Source organism: Coregonus clupeaformis, chromosome 7 (genome assembly GCF_020615455.1).
Source record: "Coregonus clupeaformis isolate EN_2021a chromosome 7, ASM2061545v1, whole genome shotgun sequence".
Classification (NCBI taxonomy): domain Eukaryota; kingdom Metazoa; phylum Chordata; class Actinopteri; order Salmoniformes; family Salmonidae; genus Coregonus; species Coregonus clupeaformis.
The window spans coordinates 32,512,566-32,527,399 of record NC_059198.1 but is presented as its reverse complement, the minus strand read 5'-3'; the positions used below and the strand labels follow the sequence as shown (position 1 = coordinate 32,527,399).

At 40.0% G+C, this 14,834-nt stretch overlaps 1 protein-coding gene across 1 annotated transcript; it reads right to left on the bottom strand.

Moving 5' to 3' along the window:
• Positions 1-3,550: 3,550 nt before the first annotated feature.
• LOC121570597 (homeobox protein Dlx4a-like) lies at positions 3,551-14,342 on the bottom strand. The gene is made up of 3 exons (XM_041882064.1): positions 13,734-14,342; positions 10,983-11,179; positions 3,551-4,127 (listed from the first exon to the last, which is right to left on the bottom strand). Exons 1-3 carry the CDS (start codon positions 14,068-14,070, stop codon positions 3,876-3,878), a joined length of 786 nt encoding a protein of 261 aa, XP_041737998.1. The 5' UTR covers positions 14,071-14,342; the 3' UTR covers positions 3,551-3,875.
• Between the last annotated feature and the right edge of the window lie 492 nt (positions 14,343-14,834).

Below are 14,834 nucleotides of genomic sequence, written 5' to 3'. Positions count from 1 at the left end.
GACATGTGTGGCATATCAAGAAGCTGATTAAACAACATGTTTATTACACAGGTGTACCTTGTGCTGGGGACAATAAAAGGTAACTCTAAAATGTGCAGTTTTGTCACACAACACAATGCCACAGATGTCTAAAGTTTTGAGGGAGCGTGCAATTGTCATGCTGACTGCAGGAATGTCCACCAGAGCTGTTGCCAGATAATTTAATTTTCATTTCTCTATCATAAGCCGCCTCCAATGTTGTTTTAGAGAATTTTGCAGTATGTGTGTGGTGTCATGTGGGCGAGCATTTTGCTGATGTCAACGTTGTGAACAGAGTGCCCCATGGTGGCGGTGGGGTTATGGTATGGGCAGGTATAAGTTACAGACAACAAACACAATTGCATTTTATCGATGGCAATTTGAATGCTCTTGCCATTCATCCACCGCCATCACCTCATGTTTCAGCATGATAATGCACGGCCCCATGTCGCAAGGATCTGTACACAATTCCTGGAAGCTGAAAATGTCCCAGTTCTTCCATGGCCTTCATACTCACCAGACATGTCACCCATTGAGCATGTTTGGGATGCTCTGGATCGATGTGTACAACAGTTTGTTTCAGTTCCCGTCAATATCCAGCAACTTTGTACAACCATTGAAGAGGAGTGGGACAACATTCCACAGGCCACCATCAACAGCCTGATCAACTCTATGCTACAGCCCTCCTGTAGCTCAGTTGGTAGAGCATGGCGCTTGCAACGCCAGGGTTGTGGGTTCATTTCCCATGGGGGGCCAGTATGAAAAATGTATGCACTCACTAACTGTAAGTCGCTCTGGATAAGAGCGTCTGCTAAATGACTAAAATGTAAATGTAAATGAGATGTGTCACACTGCACACCAGATACTGACTGGTTTTCTGATTCATGCCCCTACCTTTTTTTAAAGGTATCTGTGAACAACAGATAATCTGTATTCCCAGTCATGTGAAATCCATAGATTAGGGCCTAATGAATTTATTTAAATTGACTGATTTCCTTATTTGAACTGTAACTCAGTAAAATCTTAGAAATTGTTGCATGTTGTGTTTATATTATATGTAAATCAATAGTTGTTTAGTGGTCCGAAAATGTTGGAAACATTAATTTGCTTTACCATGCTGTAGGTCATGTAACTGTTTGTTACATGCAATATGCTTTGTGGACTTCACCAGACAGAGGTTGCTCTCCGGTTTTGTGATGAAACAAACGTGTAGTTGAATTTATTCTGCCACTGTGTCTTCTTATTTTCTTGGCCTTTAGGCCTATATATCACGGTCGTAATGCATATGAATTAACTATTAGGTTATAGAGAAAACAACGCAATTATCACAACACATAGGTTCTAATATGGCTTTTTTTCCTGGCTTCCCCAGTGATTTTACCCACGCACCGCTACTGCGTTCAAGTGAAATTTCCCACTGGGAACTAGGAGCTTCCGATACTTTTGCACGTGCAAAAGCCTAGCCTACCTTCAGACCAAGGTAGGTCGTAGTGGTAATATTGTGGTCAACACAATATTACTTTGTTAGCATATTTAGCCCTGAGTAGCCACTTGTGGAAAATAATCCAACTGCACATTGACAATGGCCGGGCTATAGGAAAAAAGTTCCACAGCACTTTTGATTTTGTTTAATAAAATATATCGACGCAAAGCTTTAAAAAGAGGGGCAAAGTGCTGTTATTTAGACCGATTTGCCTAATTTGTCAACTCACGCACAATTTATGTCCTTTGCTTGTCTTGACCAGTCAGACTCACGGAAATCGCAGGTCGCGTGGGCTGGACAAGCTCAAGGCTCGCTCTTCACTTTCCTCTGATATTTATTTAGCAAGCATGATAACACAACACTCCCGACAGACACAAGCAAAGACTATTACATAAATGTAGCTGCCTATAAACCTAAACATGAGCGATCTTACATGCTGTATTACGTGGAAACTAGACTATTTTTCAGTCTGATCAACTGTAGGCTACTAACAACAGCAGCTGCATAGTCTAGCCTACTATGTGCCCTGTCCCTCTGGCCAGAGTAAACTAAGCGTTGTGTGTGCCTATTTATAGCCCATTTGTTTGTGAGAAAATGTGAATGGATCAAATTTGGTTTATATTCAAACTTGGGCTGACTAGGCAATTTAGGCTTTTTCAGTCCAAAATTATTAACTGGAATTAATTAATAAACACAAGAGCTGACAGACTGAGTAAATGTTTTATTTGGCCTACAGTTGCATAGGGCAGGACTACGCGATGCAAATATGCATGCATAAAGCAAGCTCAGCCCTGTGTATTTTATTGTCTAATCATGTTGCTTTCTCCGTATACGTGTATAGGAAACCCCCCTAGTCCTTTTAAATATAATTAAGATATGAACAAGTACAAGGTTGCTGCAGTTTGACGGGGTTTTCATCCTCCTCAAAGCCGGGAGTTTTTCCAGGAGTTTTTTAAACCCATGTGACCTGATTTGAAAAACTCTGGTCCCAACACAGCCCATATTAAACCTTTTTACAAGAGATGAATCATGTCATACCGTATTAGGCATTGAGTTTTACGTGGTTAGGTTACCAGATCAAGATAAAACTACGGGCCCCAGAATTGTTTTTTCGCCATACCACTCTGGGACCTGTGGTGCCACCTCTGTGCTCAATAGTTAGTCCTATACTGAAAAAAATATTTTGCCTCTCGTTTTTCAGCTATTCGTGTCGGACTGCTGATAGGCTACAATTAGCTTACACCTGCAAGTAATTTGGGTTAATGACGATTCCGTTGGCTTCTAGACCCGCAACAGCCGATGGATGCTCCTTGTCCTTTTCCTATTAGTTCCTATGGACTTTCAGTTTTGGAGAGGGATATTTTGTTGCCTGCAAATTGCTGGTAATTATACTGTTGGAATGTCCCAAATTACCTTTAATTGACATGCCCGTTTTATAAAATCATTGTCAATGTTAAAATAGTACCCTCTATTGCTTGTCCAGATGTTTTAGGGTAAAAGACATTACCCTTTCTTATGTGAGATGTTAGTTTTATTGCGCCATAGAAGTCCGTTTTTTTGTTGCGCTTTTGGCATATTTTGATATGTACTTTAATAATAATGATAATAATAATAGGTTACTACCACTACTACTACTACTACTACTACTACTACTACTACTACTACTACTAATAATAATAATAATAATAATAATAATAATAATAATAATAATAGTAATAATAGTAATAATTAGAAACTCATGCCTAACCAAATTAATGTATTTGCATCAAATATTTAAATGATTATATATATATATATATATATATATATATATATATATATATATATATATATATAAGGACCTCTAGATTGCGGAAAAACTTCCTCCACATAAATAAGTTCCATGCATTTTCCCTTCCTCTGTTACTGTCAAACTGCATTTTAAAAAATCTGGTGAAATGTAAACCTTTGAATTGAACTTAGATTGCTTTGTAACTCATGGGGACGGGGTTAGGCATTTTCATGCTCAAACTTGTGAGATCTTCGGATGACTGATTTCGTAAAAAGAGATATTATTGAGAATTTATTTTAAACTGAACTGCATACAAAATCCAGATCCACATAGGCCTCCAAGCAAAATCCGTGCAGTCATTTCTTAATGTCCAAGAAATTGTAAGGCAAAACTTCGGATGAAATTCAAACAAATACCTTTAAACGGCCGTTTAAAAAATGAAAAGTCTCTAATGTGATAGTTGGAGCTTGGAGCTATATTTAAAAGTGGATAGGCTACGCGGTTCATGTACAAGAGGAGGAGAAACACGAATTTAAATGTTGAAATTGAGTAAAGTCAGTTGAGGAGAGCGGATAGAATTCCATCCCATTGTCCCACATCCCGTCACATCATTTGAGTTCTCGGCATAGATTCCTGGTGGTGGCTTGGGTACCAGTGTCCGAAATTGTTCATGTATCCACCAGAGTGCGCAGGCGTCCCCTTATTTGCCATGGAAACGTCCCAAAGTGGAGGCATCCCCGGGGAACACGGAGACCCGGATGACCCAGGGTGCAGGTGCTCTCCCTCCGGTCCGCCCGGGCCATGCTTCATGATCTTCTTGTACTTGGAGCGTTTGTTCTGGAACCATATCTTAACCTGCAACAAGAAATACAATTTAGTATATTAAGCCTGCAATTAGGCTATTATTATAATAGTTATCATCATTAATAAGCTATTATCATTATTATTATTAGTCTATTCAGTACTTACTATAATATTAATAATATTGAATTATAATATCCATGGCCTCATTGTTGTTGTTAATATAATTATTATTGGATAATATTGTTATATACCTTTGCATGTTGCCAGCATGCTGGCAAATTGAGCGTTAAATTATTCAAATTATAACTGTAGGCTATATGACTGCATTGTTAGCGCCAAGGAATAATAAACATATTTTCCATATGAGACAATACGTTGGACTAAAAACAGAACATTCACAAGAAAGACAAAATAAAGCTGGTGGGTGGGTTCAGGTTGCCAGGAGAATTAACTGTAAACCCCACTACAGACCACTCAAGCAATACGTTTGGCATTCCTTTACGGTTGTTTTCCCCATTATACGAACAGTGTAGGGAATTTAAAGAGATATTTTGATACGGAGAGAGCCTGGTGAGACGTTTATGTAACCGCAACACCCACAGCGTGGTAAAAGCAGCTCTAGTAAAATCTAATTATGAATTGCAATTGATTGTGGAGATGAGTGGAAAACATGGCTCAGATAGCCCACATTTCGCAAGGGCTCGTAAATTGACCAAAATGAGAGATCTGCCCAAGAGTGTCACCCTAAACACGCTGATGACAGGATTACTGTTGTTGTGATGTCTTGAATTAATTACATTTTTCCCTTTTCCACATTTTGTTACCTTACAGACTTATTCTAAAATTGATTAAATTGTTTTTTCCCTCATCAATCTACACACAACACCCCATAATGACAAAGCAAAAACAGGTTTTTAGAAATTTTGCAAATGTATAAAAAAATAAAAAATGACATTTATATTAGTATTCAGACCCTTTGCTATGAGACTCGAAATTGAGCTCAGGTGCATCCTGTTTCCATTAATCATCCTTATATTTTTATTAGTCTATGTAATTGTAAAATATGGACCTTGTAGCTGTGGTAAGGGCATGAAATCAGCTGATGGCAAGGCAGGTTGACGTGCTCTGAGTGTAGATTTATTAGGTCTTGGTGATCCAATGGTGAAAGCGCCATATCATATACACGGGCAATAGCCCAAAAGAAATAGCCTCTGTATCAGGCTTAACCTGTCCTATCTGCATGGACACCAGTAGAGTGCAAGACTGTACACCCTCCCCTTGAGAAATCAAATCAAATATGTCTAACAGGAGCTCAAACAGGTAGGCCTACATAATATAAGCACTTAGCCCCATGGACCATACAATTAGCCTACCCAATTGGCAAGAGGCTGAATGTATCTCACAGGAGAAAGCAAAACAGCGGCCCTTTGTCTCTCTACGTGTAGGCCATCTATCTGATGCTGTCTGGTCCAAACGAGTTTGACATTGTTGCCGCCCATAGCATTGAAGGCAAGTGAAGCCAGCGAGCATCTGGCCTCCCTTGACAAAGAAAGTATAAAAAATTAGCCAATCAGCGGTGAGCTAAACTGAGCGATCTCAACTGTGAATGGTCCTGGCGCACCAAAAAAAAAAGTGTCAAGGGAAGCCAGCTTGGATTTGGCGTCACTACTGTCAAATCCCATTGAGAGCATATGTCACTGACAGAAAAACTTGAATTGTTGCATCTTGTTGTGTTGTTGTCCTCCGGTGGCTAGCTAGCCAGCTAGCTAAAATTGGCCCTTTCCTAAATTAGCCATGGATGGAGATAGGGATTTGGACTTGTGGTTTTACTTAATTCTCCGTACTGGCCAATGATTATAACAGCAATTCTGATCCAACCATTCATTCATACATTGTTGTGCCCCTAGCCTGAGAGGATTGAAGTTCAATGTGTAGCTAAATGTAGAAGGCTAATGTTAACTAGCTAATGTTGCCCATGAATGGACGTTAGGCTAGCGAGCAAGCATTTTAGCCAGGTAGCCTAGGACAACAAAAAATAAAAGTGTGTACTGTATAACAGAGTTATAGACCGTTTCCTCAACATGAAAGAGAAGAGGATGGCATTGGCGTTTCTCTACAAGTAGGGTGAGTCAACAAGTTTTTCTACTTGCACGAACGCGAACACACAGAAATCAGAACCATGGATGGGGGGGGGACTTAGCTTCCCCAGTGATTTTACCAACGCACCGCTATTGCCTGATTTCAATCCTCTCTTCCTACAATTTGACGTTTGCGCTGCACCCAATCCTATAGCTGTACAGCAAATCATCAATCTGTCCGCTAGCGCACCCTGCCTGTGTTGATTGACAGTTTTCTGGTCCAATCAGAGTGCTGAATGTGCGTTTCACAAGCCAATCTGTTGCAGTTTTTTGTTTGCAAGGGCGATGCTGCGGCTACTGTCTCTGGCTGCGTGTAGCGTAATCCACATAGACTCTGTGCCACAAAATGAGTGACAAAACATAACAAAACCTGGCCAGATAATTTCAAGTCATCAGTTTCAAGTCAATGTCGAGTTCCGAGTCTTGAAGCTCCAAGTCCAAGTCCAGTCTCAAGTTTTTTTAAATTTTCTGTCGAGTCTCAAGCCATCAAATTTGTGACTCAAGTCAGACTTGAGTCCAAGTCATGTGACTCGAATAGTCCAAGTCATGTGACTCGAATAGTCCAAGTCATGTGACTGGAGTCCACAACTCTGCTAAATTTTACGTTGTTTTCTCTGCCTTTGACCTACACATGGTCAGTTCTGATCAACATGAAAACAAAAAGAGTAGGGCCATGGTGAATAACCAACATATTTCACTCCCATAAACACATTAGGACACTCCCATACGCCTAAACGTAATAATGTGGGAACCCCTATAAGTGTTAAAATGTATTTTAACACTGACTAAATGGGTATATTAATAAAAATGGTTTATCACATTCCATGCCCGCAACGGAATGAACAGTTCTTGCAGATGTAACAAAAACAAAGTCTCACATAAATAATTTTCTGTGACAGAATGATAATATTGTCTTTCAAGTTTTAATGTCACATGCACAAGTACAGTGAAATGCCTTTCTTGCAAACTCAAAACCCAACAATGCGATAATCAATAATAATGTAATACTAGAAAAAAACACACGAGAAATAAGAATAAATATAAACTTTGCAGGTTGGGGATCTACAACTAAATCTAAGAACTCCAAAAACACTGATTTTCAAAAGGGGGACATCCTTAAATCAGCTGTTGAAACTATACATATTAATATCTGTTACAGTACATTTTACATTTTAGTCATTTAGCAGACGCTCTTATCCAGAGCGACTTACAGTTAGTGAGTGCATACATTATTTTTTATTTATTTTATTTTTTCATACTGGCCCCCCGTGGGAATCGAACCCACAACCCTGGCGTTGCAAACGCCATGCTCTACCAACTGAGCTACATCCCTGCTGGCCGTTCCCTCCCCTGAAATGTTTGGTAATTAGGTAGTTCAAGAAATCACGCTAGAAAATCCTGTCCCACATATCCAACTAAACCTCAATGTGTGTACCGTACAATTTGGGGAAACCACTCTCCTTAATTAAATGTGTGGTGACTGGCGAGTGGTGGTGAGTGTTTCTGGTGCAAAAAGGTCTACGTATAATCTGCCAGGTGGATGCTGCTCATAGAAGGCCGGAGGACACAAGTGATTCCAACAGAGCAATGTTAGATCCCCATTATCTATATCTAGCTCCTTTATCAAGATGACCCTTATCAATATGACCTTATCAATATGACCATATCAATAGCTCCCTTATCAATAATTCCTGCCTCCTCCCAGGTAACATAATATAAGAGATGTTCCGAGAAGTGCTTCTTCATATTTAGCATATACATACACTGAGTATACCAAACATTAGGAACACCTTCCTAATATTGAGTTGCCCTTCCTTTAGCCCTCAGAACAGCCTAAATTCGTCAGGGCATGGAGTCAACATGGGCCAGCATCCACAGGGCATCCACAGGGATGCTGGCCCATGTTGACTCCAGTGCTTTCCACAGTTGTGTCAACTTGGCTTTATGTCCTTTGGGTGGTGGACCATTCTTGATACACAGAGCAGGTGTTCTTAATGTTTTGTGTACTCAGTGCATATCGGATAATTTTGCAAGGGTGCCAGATTTTTTTATAGGAGAGAGAAAGAGGGTGTTGAATAGATATGAAGAAGTAATGAAAGAGAGCATGTTTGGCTAAAGTTCTCTTAGAAAAAAAGGAGAAAGGTGGTAAGTGCAGTTTTAAAGATGAGCATAGGGAGGGGTAGTGGGGGTAGAGGGGTACAATTTTGTGAGAGAAAAGGAGGCCATTGATTGGTGGCCTGTCGCCATGACCGCATGTGTGTGTCCTTTATATACTAGACATATCATGTCTCTAAAGTCCCAATTAATGCAACTTTCAGATGCATGTATACATGAAAATCTCTCCAACTAGATTTAAAAAAAGTAATGTTTTCAAGAAAGAAAGTCCTGGCTTGATGTAATGTATATGTCTTTGAAACAGTGAAGTCAAGTGTCTGTGAATGGGAGGGTCACAATACTGTAGTTCTATACGTCAGTAAGCGCTATAGTCTAGGGTGGTTTAATCCATTTAAGGATTGCACATTAAACCGATTAATGTACTACCACATCTGGCATAACCCTGCAGAAATGTGTTTCACAAAAACAGAAAGCCACAGTGTAATGCCATCCACTTGAAAAGGCTTTGGAGGACATTAGTTATCTGACACCCCCAGTTACAAAGCTATAGGCTACTGATGTCATATCCACACAACAAGTATGTAAAAAGTGCTAATCATGCAAAAAGTCACCTCTTGACGCTTTCTCAGATATCTGTTGTGTAGCACTTATATGGGATTACTAAGGCCTCCTCTCTTAGCAGCACACCCCAGCCTCTACAGGCTCAGAATGGTCTCTTACCACAGAGGATCAATGAATGCATTTCATATCCGTCGATATGCCAAAAACGATCTTTACTCCAATTGATGTAAAGCAGCATTGAGAGCCCATATTCCCTTTGGATTAACCATGAAGTATTTTTTAAGTCCCTAGGCAAACGTAGTGACGGAGATATCTAGATTTCAAGAAGTATAGAATGATTAGCTGTCTGAAAGCAGTAAGCTCTCCCAAAGTTAGAAATTTAAAATAATGTAGTCCTACCAAAGTCTGTTCTTTCTCTGCAGTTATTTTTCTCTCATTTTGGGAACCCCAAAACTTCCTGGGCCTCACAATATTTATACAAAACGTGACGCGATAACTTCCTAAGCTCTCTTCCTCTATTCCTACTGACAGACAAAATGGCCGCGGTTGTTACCCCCCCTCTCCCTTCATCTTCCCTTGGCAGACAGACAGCGCTTGGTGAGAAGTGAGGAGTTAGTTTCAAAAGGAACCCCTTGGCTGAGAGAGTGAGGGTTTAAAACTGAAGCGCTGTATAGGCTAAAGGAGATGACTGAGACTGGGGTGTTACCTCTAAAATCCTCAAGCTCAGGGCCCGTATTCATAAAGCGTCAGAGTATAGGAGTGCTGATCTAGAATCAGGTTCCCCCTGTCCATAATCTTATTTATTATGATCTAAAAGGCTACATTTATCCTAGATCATCACGCCTACTCTGAGACTCGGGCCAGTTTCCCAGACACAGATTAAGCCTAGATCTGGACTAAAAAGCATGTTTAATGGAGAATCAAAATTTAAACTGTTTTTTAGTCCAGGACTAGGTTTAATATGTGTCCAGGAAACCGGGCCACAGTGAATGCAGGCCCAGATGAGTAAGTAAGTAATAGTAGGAGACAGAAACACAGTAGTGATACAAGTAGCAGTAATACAGGACGGTGATACACCATGCTCTTCTGCTGCCTCGCCTCGCTGCCAACAGGGAACTGCCATGCCAGCTGAAGCCAAGGGCATTCATGTTGCATTCAAATATTCATGAAAGTGTGTGTGCCACACACTCATGATAGGAAACAATATCCGTTACAGGCTGAGAGAGTAGGCTAACACCTCCATGAACATGGCAGGACATCAAACTAATGGAGGTTGTTACCTAGGAACATAATGTTCCAGTGTCTTCTCCTATATGCTAAATAATACAACATCGGAAGAGTCAACACTTTAACTACTTTTAGTGGAAATTCTCAAAGCCTTAAATTACATACCTCCATAACATTAGGCTCCATTCTCAATTTTGATGAGACATTTGGCGTTTTATGGGTTGGATTTAATCAAACTTGCACTTCTGTCCCGCACTCCAGGTAAATCACATGCACTGCCAAAATGCACCTTTCTCCATTTTTTTTTTCTTTAAATGCATTCCCTAAAATATTTATATATACTATAAGAACTGTTACATTTTTCTTGAGTTTGGGTTTTATTTCTCTAAATAAACTGGAGCAAACCTACCTCAGGCAGATGACATGCAGGAAGTTGAGTTACAATATGCACCTAATTATGATGCCCAATCAAATGTCAACCCTGCTCATATTGGAGTAATGCCATTGAAATGCTATATAGTTTAACACCATGAGTTGATGTAATGCATTTTGACTAATTGCATTTTGACTAAACTTCTCACCACCTTGTGAGATGAGATGCTTACAAAGGAGGAACATTTTGTCTGACTCGAGTAAAAAATAGGCTATAGGAATTATTCACTTGCTGCCACCTTTGCGTAATGCTTGCACATTCATTCCATTCGAACTATTGAGACCTATACAGACCACGTTTAAAAAGAGACTGACACAAAAATGGTTGTGCGTTGAAGAGCCTCTTGTAATAAACACCTTATTGAACAGTTAAATCAGTAAAAAATAACTGAAATAGACTACTAAAATTGGCCCAAAATACCGAAATATGTACCTGCGTTTGAGTTAGTCCCAATTTTGCTGCCAAATCGGCCCGCTCAGGTAGCGCGAGGTATTGGGTTTGCTGGAATCTCTGGTTGAGCGCCTGCAGTTGTAAGCTTGAGTAGATTGTCCGAGGTTTTCGGATCTTCTTCCCTTTTCCGTTCAGTCGAATTTCTCCATTCTCGATCACCGTGGTTGGCTTCTCAAGCTCTTCAAAAGGATGAAGACATTTTTATTTGTATTTTATTTCACCTTTATTTGTCCAGGAAGTCCCATTGAGGTCAGAACTTTTGGAATAATAATAACAATATTAACAACAACAACAACAACAATAATCATAATCATAATCATAATAATCATACATTTAATAAATAACACATGTTTAATTTATGCCATTTAATTTGCCCTCAATGGGCAAGAGCTCAACTTTCTTTTCTACCTCATGTTGCAAAAGAGGTCATTGAGCATGAGGAATATAATGACTGCATATTGCTCCCAATGATTCCCATTGTTATGAAGTTTGCGCATACCAACTAGTGCTTAGGGAAACAGCTGCGTTAGGCCCCACAAGGCGTTCATAGTAACATGACACTGTATGAATCCATCCTTATAATACAACCAGGGAAATAGCATTAGGAGATTTAACTTTAATCCTCACTTTTTGTTTTACAGGGGCGTAAGATTTAGATTTGATTTGCTAAGTTGAACAATAATTGCAGAGAATTTAGGTAGGAGGTAGGTAGCCCAACGGCTAAGGGAGTTGGACCTGTGGCCGAAAGGTGGCCGGTTTGAATCCCGGGCCGGGCACTGGAAAAACTAGTGGAATTGATCTGGCAACTGGAGGGTTGCTGGGTTCACATCCTTAAGACATTCCCCTACTATTGGGTGGCTTGGGCCCTTAACCCAACAACATGCTCTCCATCCAGAGGTGCTGAACTGCATGCAGCTTGACCCTGTGCTCGTCTCAACTGTATGTGTGCTGTTTGGGGCAGATGAGAATGAGCAGTAGACACATTTATGTTGTTTGCTGTAACTAATGGACAATAAAGTTGTATTGTATTGTATTTTTGAGTGGAATAAGTTGCATTGGAACTGTTGAATCTTGATTGTCCCTTTTCAATTCTAAGCCTGCCATTCAAATAGCAAATAAACATAAACTCATAGGCCTTACATGACATGCTACTGCACAGCCAATTCTCCAGTGTTAAATCAACAGGGGATAGACAACATTTTGAATTTCTATTCACCCGCAACCTGCATTCAGAATGATGACTCCTGGGTCAGGTAGATGAAGATATGAGACTACCTAAACCATATAAACTGGAACTACCATTTCAGTAACGGGTACAATAAGTCCAAGTAACAAATTTGATTAATTTAGAAAAATGTATGTTATTTATATTTGAGTAGCATATGATTAATTCAACAATCAATCTACATGCAAAAACATAGATATTGAAACAAACAATTCTAAAAATCTACCTGCAATACAGCATGCTGGGAAATATGATACTGATGGGTGAGGTGTTGGTTTAACACTGGTTATTAACTGAATCAACACTAGAAATGTTACACTGAAAAATCAACACTGGCCAATTTGCTGTATGACTAAGCAGAAACTGTTCTTTTGTTTTGGTCCACTAGCTTAAAACAGCGAGAAAAAACTGCATTTGTTGTTATTGAAAATATATTTCACACACTATTCAGTGAAATTGAGGGAACAGTGTAGAATTTTAGCAACCAGTAAATGACTGAGAGATTTCCACTAGATAACACAGTTTATATTATCTGGGGCCTTAAATACTTATTGACTTTCCAACATGGCCAACACACGAAATGCCTGTAAGATAGCCACACAAACCTTTTCCTAATACGAGGGTAAAACATTGTCATTTTCAGTGTCTGGAGAGAGTTGATAAACATGGCAATTCCCAAACGTGCAGTGGAGACATCACAGTCAGTCAACGAAAGATGGATGACATTCCCTGCCGATTACAGCAAACGTTTTTGATGTTGTGTAAATATAAATACGCTGCTAAACCCCTAAGCGAGCTACCCTCATCATAATTGAATTTTTTGGGCCTATTGGTTGATATTCCTATCTGAATGTCCTCGAGCTTTTAGTCACAAACAGCTTCACACTCCAAATAGGACTAGTGACTCTTTCAGTAGTCCTATGCGGGTATTTGTCTCTTAACATATCAATTAAGTAATGTAGGATCACAGAAGCAATAACATCATCAAAGACAAATGGCTTTCAGATTACATGTTTTGTCTGGGCCCTGTGCTTTGTGGGAGACCACATGACAAAATGTTTAGTGGCTCGGTTTTTTCCTCTCATTTGAGAGGAGAACAGTCCCTTGCTTTGTCCATGCATGTATCTCGAGGTTCAGTAGCCTGTAAACTATTGACCCTAAAAAATAAAAATATTTTCAGAAGTGCTCAGGTGTTTTAGACTACATATGTGACATGGGAACAATGGCGTTTTGTATTGCAAATGACTATCCTATTAATTGATAACACCTTTAGGTCCGAGCACTGTTTGCGTAATGCTGCTTGTTATATGTTATGAATTCCCTATATTTCTTTAGTGGTTTATTTGTAGGCTTCTGATATGGTTTAGGTAGGCTATATAAGTGCCCAATTCTAGAAGTTTAGAAGTCAATCGCGTTCGTATATCATTCGCCACTGTAACCAATCTTGAAAATGGCAACAAACATTGAACAAACTCCAAAATGTCAACACCGATGTTTTTAAAACGTACCTGTTTCCTCTATTCTCGTGTGTCCCAGACCGTTGTTGTGGCTACTGTGCTGGTATGGCAGGTAGGCACTTGGGTGCTGTGCGCTTACCGTGCTGTGGTAAGGGTAGGCTAGCGGGCGGCCATAGGATGACGCGCTGGAAGAAAAGGGGCTATCGTGCTGCGAGGGTCCGACGGGATGCAAGCCGTGCACTGGATAGTGGTTGTGGGACAAGCTGGGGGAGTGCTGCTGGTGGCCGGGATAGCCGTGTCCGAACTCCAGAAATGCCGATTTGGAGGGATCAGAAGCAACCAGACTTTCCGACAATGAACTCATAGTCATCATTGAGCGGGGGTCCATAAACTCGAGGCGCAGTTAAGGGCACCATAGAGTGCTACAGATGGGAACGATGCATATCCACTGAGTAGGCAAGTTAGACTACCTAAAAAACAACAACACCAAGAGCACGAAGCGAAAGTGACGAGGGTATTTCCTAAATCCTTCCGTTGTCTCTAAATTCTAAATTACGCAGTCCCTTTATTTTATCGTCTCTATATTTTATCGTCTCTAAAAAAGAGAAGAGGAAAACCAGCACTGTTTCTCCGAACACTTTGTGCATATGGTTTAGACTTGTTGCTACCTCGCTTGGCATACACGAGCGCGCCTGCTCATTGGTTGCGGTGGCTAATCATGTCATACTGCCTCGAAGCCCAAACCATATTTAACTTGATTAACACAAGCTACATGAAGTCAGTCTTCAAGTTTGGGCAGCAAAGACATTTCAATGTAGCAGAATTTTGAGAAAATTTTACTAAATGAGAAGATAGGCCTACTGAAAATGTATGCACTCACTAACTGTAAGTCGCTCTGGATAAGAGCGTCTGCTAAATGACTAAAATGTAAAATGTACTGTAACAGATATTAACTAGGCAAATCTAATGCCAAGCATGTTTAGATTTAGTTATGTAGCCTTTTAGCGTTTGCAAAAATGGTCAACAAATTGACAACTTTGCCAGCGATGTTTTTACGTAAGGACAAACCTTTTGCGCACAAGTTAGGCCATAGGATAATCAATTATTATATATGTATACAGACCTAATTAATACGCAATACGCAATACACAT